Source organism: Peromyscus californicus, unplaced genomic scaffold, assembly GCF_007827085.1.
Source record: "Peromyscus californicus insignis strain IS unplaced genomic scaffold, ASM782708v3 Scaffold_21__1_contigs__length_65335640, whole genome shotgun sequence".
In the NCBI taxonomy this organism is placed as follows: domain Eukaryota; kingdom Metazoa; phylum Chordata; class Mammalia; order Rodentia; family Cricetidae; genus Peromyscus; species Peromyscus californicus.
In genome coordinates, this window is record NW_026294514.1 from 28,426,837 (window position 1) to 28,437,639 (window position 10,803).

The 10,803-nt window shown below is 55.3% G+C and overlaps 2 protein-coding genes across 9 annotated transcripts in view; both read left to right on the forward strand.

Annotated features, from left to right (window-relative positions):
• Speg (striated muscle enriched protein kinase) overlaps nucleotides 1-6,330 on the forward strand; it is a 49,906-nt gene extending 43,576 nt beyond the window's left edge. For all 8 annotated transcript variants that reach the window (XM_052749943.1, XM_052749945.1, XM_052749941.1 and 5 more), the window contains 10 exons: nucleotides 839-955; nucleotides 1,136-1,303; nucleotides 1,401-1,523; nucleotides 1,730-1,897; nucleotides 2,069-2,636; nucleotides 3,060-3,299; nucleotides 3,399-3,622; nucleotides 4,450-4,525; nucleotides 4,807-4,956; nucleotides 5,278-6,330. In XM_052749943.1, the coding sequence (XP_052605903.1) occupies nucleotides 839-955; nucleotides 1,136-1,303; nucleotides 1,401-1,523; nucleotides 1,730-1,897; nucleotides 2,069-2,636; nucleotides 3,060-3,299; nucleotides 3,399-3,622; nucleotides 4,450-4,525; nucleotides 4,807-4,956; nucleotides 5,278-5,470 (2,027 nt within the window). In that variant the 3' untranslated portion in view covers nucleotides 5,471-6,330. The remainder of the gene's footprint in view (nucleotides 1-838; nucleotides 956-1,135; nucleotides 1,304-1,400; nucleotides 1,524-1,729; nucleotides 1,898-2,068; nucleotides 2,637-3,059; nucleotides 3,300-3,398; nucleotides 3,623-4,449; nucleotides 4,526-4,806; nucleotides 4,957-5,277) is intronic.
• Spegnb (SPEG neighbor) lies at nucleotides 5,547-10,603 on the forward strand. The gene is given in 8 exon segments (XM_052750603.1): nucleotides 5,547-5,702; nucleotides 8,490-8,576; nucleotides 8,929-8,983; nucleotides 8,986-9,054; nucleotides 9,057-9,167; nucleotides 9,691-9,776; nucleotides 10,009-10,197; nucleotides 10,508-10,603. Coding segments are annotated over 8 exon segments (849 nt in total).
• Nucleotides 10,604-10,803: the final 200 nt, after the last annotated feature.

Genomic DNA, 10,803 nt, shown 5'->3' on the forward strand with positions numbered 1-10,803 from the left:
GTTGGTTGGTTGGTTTTTGTTTTTTTGAGACTGGGTCTCTCAAGTGTAGCTCTGGCTGTGCTGGAATGCACTATGTAAACCAGGCTGACCTCAAACTCACAGAGATCCTCCTGCCACTGCCTCCCAAGTGCTGGAATTAAAGGCGTGTGCCACCATGGGCCAGTCTTTTCTACATTTACATTTATGTACTCTGTGTGTGTGTGTGTGTGTGTGTGTGTGTGTGTGTGTACACGAATCATGTGCCTGCCATGGCATGCGTGTGGAAGACAGAGAACAACCTTCAGAGTGTGTTTTTTCCTTCCATCATGTGGCTCTCTTCAGCTGAACTCAGGCCAGAAGGCTTGTGTACTTGCTGGCCCCAAGACCGCACGTTCTGATCACAGATTCTGCATGCAGCCCAGGTTAGCTCAGGCCACTGCGTGCGTCTCCTCCTTTCCCTTCCCCGCTTGCCCTGCGGTGGCCCAGAGGGAGTTTAAATTGCAGGGTTTTAACGGCTATCATTTTTCAAAAAATGTGTTTGTTTTTATTTTAACAAATGCTTGTAGAGCGCTTAGCGCTGGTCTCAGCTCTGAGTGATTTACAAAGGTGAGGTTTGCCCCGAGCATCTTCAACCGTGAGTCAAGGAGAAGGTGGTTCTACATGTGCTGAGGGCCCGGAGAAGGTGATGCTTACCAAAAGAAAATTCTTGAAGGCGCGGCGTGAAGTTCTACTCCCCGCTGGGAGGAAAGAGCCATTGACTATGTTCCCTGCGGGGGCCCCGTCCCACCGGGGCTCACATGCGTCTGTCCCTCCGTCGGCAGCAAGCAGCCAGGGTCCTGAGTTGTCTCTTTTCCTTCAGATTTCCCCCCAGTCTTCCACATTAAACTCAAGGACCAGGTGCTGCTGGAGGGGGAAGCAGCCACCCTGCTCTGCCTACCGGCAGCCTGCCCGGCACCCCGTATCTCCTGGATGAAAGGTAAGCAGATTGCATCTTCCACATCCTCCTGTGGGGAGGCCGGGGGTGACAAGAGGCTCCCAGGGAAGGCCATTGGAGAGGCTAGGCCGCAGGGAGGCAGAAGTAAAGGTCAGGTGTGAGAAACCTGACTTTACCCAGCTTCCAACCCCCGCCCCTCCCCCCATGCCTTCTTGTCCCCAGATAAGCAGTCCCTGAGGTCAGAGCCCTCAGTGGTCATTGTGTCCTGCAAAGATGGACGGCAGCTGCTGAGCATACCCCGGGCTGGCAAGCGGCATGCTGGGCTCTATGAGTGCTCAGCTACCAACGTCTTGGGCAGCATTACCAGCTCCTGTACTGTGTCTGTGGCCCGTGAGTTGGGGGGGGCAGGGCCCATGCCGTAGAGATGAGGAGGTGGGGTGGAGCTTGCTGAACCCTTGGCTGGGGGGGCCTCTCCTTCTCCTTCCAGGCATCCCGGGAAAACTAGCTCCTCCAGAGGTGCCACAGACCTACCACGATACAGCGCTGGTGCTGTGGAAGCCAGGAGACAGCCGGGCGCCTTGCACATACACTCTGGAGCGGCGGGTAGATGGTGAGGCCAAGGCAGGGTGGGGTGGCGGGGGGTGGGGGGGAGGGAAGGAGGCAGCCAGTGGCAGGCCAGGGGTTGGGGGAGGGGCGCTGCTTGGGAAGGCCAGTGTCTTCTCTAGATAGAGGCGTCTTCTCTGGGCTCTTTATAGATAGCATGGAGAACTAGCGCCATCCCTTCTGAGGCCTTAACCCTCCCTGTGCTCTCTGCAGGGGAATCTGTCTGGCACCCTGTAAGCTCAGGCATCCTCGACTGTTACTACAATGTAACACACCTGCCTGTGGGCGTGACTGTGAGGTTCCGTGTGGCCTGTTCCAACCGGGCTGGGCAGGGGCCCTTCAGCAACCCTTCTGAGAAGGTCCTCATCAGAGGCGGTCAAGGTCAGTGGAAGGTGTAGGGTGGTTGGTAGTGGCAGAGCCCAGGATCCCCCCACCCCCCACCCCCGCAACCCCCCATTCCTCGCCATCCCATCCCCCGCCCCCCACCCCCTGGCGCATCACACAGCTTTGCACCCAGAACACTCAGTGATACTTTTCTTTGTCTCCTCTTAGATTCTTCAGCTCAGCCAGCTGCTGCTCCCCAAGATGCCCCCGTTACCTCAGGGCCGGCCAGCGCCCCACCTCCTGACTCTCCTACCTCACTGGCCCCCACCCCAGCTCTTGCTCCCCCGAGTCCTCAGGCAGCCCCTCTCAGCTCCTCCACGTCCCCCAAGCCTGCGAACCAGGCCTTGTCCTCACTCAAGGCCGTGGGTCCACCCCCCCAGACCCCTCCACGAAAGCACAGGGCCCTGCTGGCTGCCCAGCAGGCGGAGCCCACCCCCCCACCCAGTATCCAGGTCACCCCAAGTGAACCCCAGCCTTTTGTCCCTGACACTGGAACCCTGACCCCAGCCTCTACCCCTCACGGGGTTAAACCAGCGCCTTCCTCAGCTTCCCTGTATATGGTGACTTCCTTTGTGTCTGCACCTCCAGCCCCCGAGCCCCCAGCCCCTGAGCCCCCTCCTGAGCCCACCAAGGTGACTGTGCGGAGCCTCAGCCCAGCCAAGGAGGGGCCTGAGAGCACCACTCTTCGACAGGGCCCCCCTCAGAAACCCTACACCTTCCTAGAGGAGAAGGCCAGGCAAGCAGGGATGGGGGAAGGGGAGGTGGGAGAGTGGGTGGGACACAAGGAACACAGAGTTTCAGAGACAGAGCAGACAGACAGTCCTGGCTGGACTTGGAGAAGATGCTGAGGTGTGGGTCTTTAGAACTGCTGAGTTCAGCTAGGTAGTACCCCGAGCATGAGCCATGGGCTGTCATTTAGTCTTTACAACCGTGAGAGGAAGGCACTGCCTTGTTATTATCACCCCATTCACAGATGGGAAAACTGAGGCTACAGACTCTCCCATAGGTAGAGCCAGCGAGTGCTGGAATCTTTGTTCCCAGCCCTGAACTCTGAAGCCCACTGCATTCTTGTCCCCAGGGTCCCTGCTTCCTGCTTCAGCGCTCACAATAAAGAGTGCCCACCCTGAGTCTGTGACATCCCCCCCTCCTACACACACAGGGGCCGCTTTGGTGTGGTGCGATCCTGCCGGGAGAATGCCACAGGCCGAACGTTCGTTGCCAAGATCGTGCCGTACGCGGCCGAGGGCAAGCATCGGGTGCTGCAGGAGTATGAGGTGCTTCGAACCCTGCACCACGAGCGCCTCATGTCCCTGCACGAGGCCTACATCACCCCTCGGTACCTCGTGCTTATTGCTGAGAGCTGTGGCAACCGGGAGCTCCTCTGTGGGCTCAGCGACAGGTAACTGGGTGTTCCTGGGAGATGGGGTAGCCAGAGTTGGGGAAGCTGGCTGGAAGTTCACCTCCAACGCCGCTCCTCACCTCCCTCCCCCCACCCTAGATTCCGGTATTCCGAAGATGACGTGGCCACCTATGTGGTACAGCTGTTGCAAGGCCTGGACTACCTCCACGGCCACCACGTGCTACACCTGGACATCAAGCCAGACAATCTGCTGCTGGCCGCTGACAATGCCCTTAAGATTGTGGACTTTGGCAGTGCCCAGCCCTACAACCCTCAGGCCCTGAAGCCCCTTGGCCACCGCACAGGCACTCTGGAGTTCATGGGTGAGAAGACCAGCCGCTGGTATGGTAGAGGGAGGGGGAACTGCCAGAGGGGCATGCCAGGCTCACCCCTTCCACCCACAAATGTGCCATTCACAGTGGTGCGTTAACTGTTATGTAAATAATGAACAGAGGTTTGTTTTTTTTTCCCATTGATCTTTACAATAGCCTTAGAGTTTAGCATAATAGTACTCCCTTTTTACAGATGAGGAAAGAGAGGAACCCTGACGTTAAGTATTCGTCCAATTAGACAGTTACAAATAACTGCGATGGGATTTGCAAAAGCTGGAAAGACGAGAGAATCAATTATGACTGTACAGAGCAGGGGAAACCAGCAGTCATTTAACTACCTGCTAACTGAGGCTTATTGTCTCTATTCCTTAGAGTTATTCTACAAGCCACACTTTATAGATGAGACAATGGAGAACTAGGCCAGTTTAGTAAATCGCCCCAGGTCCCATGGTTAGGAGGGGCAGGCTTGGGATTAGAGCCAGCCAGGCTGATTTCAAAAGCTCTTAAACTTGGTGTTGGCCACATGGAAATGATCCAAGGCGGCTTGTGAAGTTGTAGCTTAGGTCCTCTGGAACCTCCTTCATCCCATGCCTCAGGTGGCCCATATCTCCTGGTAGCCACCACCACTTCTGTCCTGTCTGCTGACCTATAAGGCCTGCTGCTCTGATATTACTCATGGCATGGTAACCTGGCCATGGTCCTGCTCCTCAAGGTCGCAGAAACCTCCCCCCACCCACCCACCCCCCGCTCCTGCCTGCCTCTTTCTGTTCCCTGGCCACAGGGAACCTAGGGTCAGCTTGGCCTCTGTCTCTTGTCAGCTCCTGAGATGGTGAAGGGAGACCCCATTGGCTCTGCCACGGACATCTGGGGAGCGGGTGTGCTCACCTACATCATGTGAGTGGCCTCACCCTGCTGCAACTCCCTGCCCTCCTCTGCCCGTGATCCTCTCCCTCTGCCTGCTCTAGCTCTCAGCCCACTTCTGCCCACACCTCCTCCTACATGCCCTGTCTCCCCACCACACATCCAGTGGCCAAGTGGCGCTGTCCCCGAGTATTGTGCCCCTCCCAGATGTCCTACACTGATGTCTCAAGCCTGACAGCTGACCATCATTCTAAAGGTGGAGGCAATAAGAAGGGTATCTGAGACCACGCCAACCCACCTGTCTTCCACAACAGGCTTAGCGGATACTCCCCATTCTATGAGGCAGACCCCCAGGAAACAGAGGCTCGGATTGTGGGGGGTCGCTTTGATGCCTTCCAGTTGTACCCTAACACATCCCAGAGTGCCACCCTCTTCTTGCGAAAGGTCCTCTCAGTACATCCCTGGTGAGTAGGCCCCCGACCTACCAACCCTCCAGTGTTACCTGCCTCTGAATGCAGACTACCCTGCCTTCCCGTGGCCAAAGACGCCCAACTCCTTCATACAGTGCAGCAGCAGCGTCATGCTGTCATTTAAAGCCTGTAACAACCCTGGGAAAGACAGAATCACTGTCCCTATTCCAAAGACCGAGAAACTGAGCCCATGAGCTGCCCAGTATCACACACATATTCGTGTGAATCAGGATTGGTAAAGGGTCTGAGGGAGGGCACAGCCTGCCCTCTCCAAGAGCGTCTTCCCTGGCTCACGGTCTCTGACTGGCCTGGCAGGAGCCGGCCCTCGCTGCAGGACTGCTTGGCCCACCCGTGGCTGCAAGATGCCTACCTGATGAAGCTGCGCCGCCAGACCCTCACCTTCACCACCAACCGGCTCAAGGAATTCCTGGGTGAGCAGCGGAGACGTCGGGCTGAGGCTGCTACCCGTCACAAGGTGCTGCTCCGCTCCTACCCCGGCAGCCCCTAGGTGGCATGGACCACAGCCCGGCCATGGGCATCAACTCGGGTTCCCACTCACGCTGCCAAGGGACATTCCAGAGCCCATGCTGAGCTGGACAGGCCGGGGGGCTTCAGATACCAGCAGCAGCAGCAGCAGCAACATCTGGCTGGGCTATTACCTCATGGACCTAAGGGGACAGGGCCCCTGGGGCTTCAGCCGGATGTCACCCCTGGCCACGGCCAGAGCAGGAGACCCACTGGTCAGCCCGGGCAAGGGTGAGAACAGAAAGAGGCAAGAAGGGAGTCGGGGAAGTGAAGAGTGGAAGAGTAGAGGCTGGGGAGGGAGGAACGTGAGGAAGGTTCTGGAACGGGGTGGGAGCGGTATATCTCAGGGAGAACCCAGTGAAGGGAGCGGCTGAAGAGGAAGAAGGATCCCCCGTGGTGTGGGGACAGTAAGCTGGGCCGTGAGTATTGGACAGGAGGACAGGACATTGAGACAGCACCAGGAGCCAGAGCCGAGATAGAAGGGAGGGCGCAGAGGTGGGAGGGAGGGCAGAGAGTGGGCTCGGGTGGCAAGGCAGGCCAGCAGCTGAATCTTCAGAAAGAGAAAGGAGAAAGGCAAAGATGTGGGCCTCAGGCCGCTGGTCTCCTGTGCCCGCGGATGCAGTTCTGGGCCCCCTCCACTGGCCCAAGGATGTCCCCACTGCTCCTCCATGGCCTTCGTCCTTCTTCCTGTCTGTATTTATTTATTTATTGCCTTCTACGGAGTTCCCTTTCCACCCAGTCCCTGTTGCCTGTGTTGTCCTGACCATCCCCTCAGCCATCCAGATGTCTGTGCAGCTCTCTGTCTGTCTGTCACGAGGAAAATAAAAACAGCAAGCGGCAGGACCTGTGTGTGGTCTCTGGGTGGGGTGGGAGGGAGGAAGCTGGGAGGGAGTCCTGAGGGCGCTTTAGCCTTCTCTAGGCAATGGCGGTGCTTCAGGGGTATAGAGGGTGTGTCAGTGAGCGCCCTGGTACCTTCCAATCCTTCCCTTGGCTCCCACTCCTTTTTGTTTCTAGAAGAAGGGAGACTGTAGTCACCTACTGAATTCCCATAGCTACCCTCTGTCTAGATCCCAGGGACCCAACTCTGTCCCTATGTGTCCTCTTGGTAACTTGGAAGATTGCTGGGCTCTGGAATGGACCAGTCCCATCCCTGGCTACCTCAGCCTCCTTTATTCTTGTCCTTCCCCAGGACTAGGGAGAGATGGATTTTTATCTCAGTAATTGGGCCCTGACCCTAGCCTCTAGGTATCAGAGCATAGATCTGAATGCATGGAGCAGCCGTGGGTGCTCAAGGCAGCCATGGCCAGTGTTTTCCTAGGGCTGAAGGACACACTTCAACCCTAGGACTGGCTGGACCTTCTTGTCTCCATGGCAAGTTAGGAGTCTCCTGGACCCTGACTGGACACACCCATGCAGTACCCAAAAATGGTCAATGGGTCCCAGAAATGAGCTTCCTAGACCTGAGGTAGAGACAAGAGGGATCCAGGTTTTTCTGTGCTCTACCTTGAAGTTCTACTCTTGGCAAAAAAAATGAAAGGAACAAACTTCTGACTATAAACAGAGGACTTTGGCACTGGCTTGGGGACCCCTTGACTCAAGCTCCAACAGCCATTCTGGCTTCCCTGGACCTCAGGAAAGAGGCAGGGCTCATCATCACAAAATAACAAGATGTTAGAACCAGTGAGAAGGGATGAAGAGGGAGACACCTTGCCCGCCCGTCATTTCAGCTATGAAGATACACCGTTTGCCTGCGAGGATCTCCAACCCCCTACACGTGGCAGGTGCTTTCCTATAAAAAATGAGGTGCCTGAACTCATATCTTGATAAATGGTAAAAAATTCCTCTCCCGTCCCGCTTTGATCTGCTGTTCGCTCCCCATCTCCATTGGAAATGGCATGTGAAGTGCTTCTTCCCAACCCGGAGGAGCCAAGGTAATTTATGTCAGCAGAGTGGTGTCAAAACTGTTCTGATCAAAAGGTGACAATGCCCCACACCTGAGTGAGTGCTTACACTGAGTGGGAACAACGCTCCTACTCGATACCCTAGCCTGCACAGACTGAACTCCGCTCAAGCCCCTGGGAGACGGTCCTTACCACGGGCAGTCTGGCGCCCCTGTGCACCAGTGTGTACCCCCAAAGGACTTCACAGACCTAGGGGCTGGGGAGCCAATCACAGTGCTAACCTTCAAGGATAGTACTGACCAGCCTATCCTGTCGCAAAGAGGGACGTGCATGGGGGATGAGGGTGGCACTGGGGGTCAGGGTGATGGCTGCTGTTCTCAGATATCTTTCCTGCACCCCCTTGGTATACTTCATCTAACCACCAGGGGGCATGGTGTCAAAAGGACTCTTGGGGTAAGGGTGGCTGTAAAGGTAAGGTGATTTCCACTGGTTTTGACAACCATGTGGTCCTTTTTACTATTGGCTGTATGGGCCGTTCAAGGCTACTGTATTTAAGGATACTTCCACAAACACCTGTACCCCTTTTACTTACAGTGTCAGGAAAAGGGCATGTTATATGACTGCCTGGAGGTTGAGATAAGTATAGAGACATGTCTCCCATTTGCCTCCTCTGGTTCCCCTGGGAGTGGGATCGATACTCCTTGCCTTGAAAAGGGATCGTCATATCCAGCTGTCCAGCTAGCCAGGTGCTGGTGTACCCCAGAGCAGTTCATCCCAGGCATCCTAGGGCTGAATAAGGAGCCTGCTTGGGCCAGTGGGTGCACCTGTGACATCTAGGAAGGTGGCCTACAAACAACCCAACTAGCCAAGTGGTCTGGAAGTCAACCCCTGTAGGATGAGTCCATTCCTGAGAGAGGCTTCAGACAGTCCTGTCCCAGGTGGGTTCCTTAAGTAGGGAGAGGGTTGAAAACCCAAACCTCTGGCTTAGCCGGGACCCCCATATTTGTGGTCTGTCTATTTTTCAGATGTCCAAAACAGCTCCTGTGAGGGGAAAAAAACAAAACAAAGAAACAAACAAAAACCCAGCTTCCCCACCTCCAGGATGTTACTCTGGATATCAATGACTCCCATGTCCAGAGTACCTCCATCTGCATCCAGGCCTCCTACAGGGGCCATGGATAAAGGAGTGCAGAGCTGTGGAGAGGAGGGCTGCTAGACCTGCAGAGGATCTTTTTTTTTCTTTCTTCCTTCGAGACAGGGTTTCTCTGTGTAGCTTTGCGCTTTTCCTGGAACTCACTCTGTAGCCCAGGCTGGCCTCGAATTCACAGAGATCCGAGGATCATTTTAAAAATGGAACAGTTCAGGAGTAGCCCCCTCCTACCCATCCCAATTTCCAGCTCAGGTATCTAGTGGGTCACGGGGAAGGAGCAGAGATGATGTGCTGGCAGATTGGGCTGGGAGCAAGCCTTAGTATTATTATGGGAACTCTGAGTACCGACCCAGCCTGGGGTGGTGGTGGTAGTGGTGTATGTTTCAGAAGGAAATGAGGGAGAAGGGCCTGCCCTGGGTTCTGGAGCCACTGAAGGACATAGTTCTAACGCAGGCAAGCTGACTTGCTGAATTTCGGTTCTCCCCGACCTGTTTATCCACTGGAGTGAGGATGCAAGATGCAGGATGTGGTGGCCAATGATGCAGAATTGGCTTACCTGGATCAGTTTAGCATCACTGTAGCCAGTCCCTTCTGCCGGTGCTCAGATTCCATGCGCATCCTTGTGGAAGGTACAGGTGCGATAGGCCAAAACAGCACCACCCGGTGGGCGTGGCAGTAGTAGCATCCAGGCTGGCATGCCTTTGTGGCTGGGCCTAGTCCAGATAGAATGATGAGGAGTCCGGCCTCTGCACTGCAGGAGGGCATGACAATTTTCTCCCCTGCTTCAGGACCTGGTTCTACCCAGACTGAGAAGTCAGCTGTGGGCTCCCATCCTACAACTCTAGGGCCCAAGGTCATAGAGCGAGCCAAGATTTAAGATCCAGCTTTTTAGTTCCTCTACTCAAAGCTGTCTCCGAAGTACTGTGAGAGCTGTATCTCTTTTGATCTTCTACTCGACCCAGAGAAGGAGGGACGGGGCTAAGTCCTGTTTAATAGCTACAGAGATAAAACCTTAGAGGCTAATCATTTGTCTGATATCATACTGTGAATTCAAATGCACATTTGGGCCAGATATTAGTTGGAGAGGTGATGCTCTTACCGCACCTTGCCTTTAGGTCCCTTACTGGTGGGGTTTCCCTGCTCTTCATCTAGTCCCGGTTAAGATTCAAAAGGGACCTGATAACACTAACGTGCAAAGACACCACCATAGTAACACTGACCGCCCAGATACTAGCGGGGTGGGCTAGCCTCCTCCAGATGTTCGCCGGATGAAGGACAGAGAGGATATCAAAGACGACAACAGGGAAGGGCTGGGGTCTGCCCCCAAAGCAGGGCCTGGGACTGGGACTGTTCCCAGAAACCTTGCAGAAGGATGAGGGTCGCTGGGTTGCAAAGAACAGTGCATTCTAATTAACTAGGCTCCCCACGCGGGTAAATTGACCCACAGCTCCACTCTCCATCTCTCCACAGCTTCCCCAGGGTGTTCAAATGGGCGCCAACACCACCACGTGGACCATTCTCCAGACCACGCCCCAGGACAGCTGCAGGTGTGAGGTCAGTAGAGAAACAGCTTGCGCAGGGACCCAGCGCTTTCTCTCTGGTGGACGTGGCTTGAAAGGGACCGTCAGACCTTTCGCCCTGGCTGCGAGCCCAGGAACCGTTGGTACCCAAAACCTCCCCTGTCTTGCTTAATAAAACAGCTTTCTTTCTGACCCTCCGAGTCTTTTTCTGTTTTGTTTTGTTTTGTTTTGTCTCCATTTACCCTCCCCCCCTCCCCCGCCCCATATTTATTCCAAGATCACAAGCCAAGGTCACAGAATGGTGGGGTCTCTAGGAAATCCGGAGAGCGCGCCTAGTCCGGTGCTCCGTTTCACAGACAGTACATCCGGAACAGGAGTTCTCTCATTGTCAAATATCCCAGCCGGACAAACACGGGAGTTATGACTCCGCCTTCTCTTCTTTTGCTCAGGCTAGGTGCAGCCTCTCCCGGCTGTTGGCGCCCCCGCCCCTGTCCCTTCCAGGGCTGGCCACACCCCTTCCACCTCTAGTCGGGATTCTCCTGTGACCTGTCTCCTGTCCCTGAGCCCGTTCTGGGAAAGCTTAGGTCTCAGTATTAATTTTCATGCCTCCACCTTCACCTTTCTCTCTTCTCATTTACGCCCGCCCCTCGATCCCTCGACCAAACTCGAAAGTTTCCAGCGCGTTTCCCAACTGTCTAACAAAGTTGGAGCAGAGGACTTTTTCAAAACTACAATTCCCGGCATC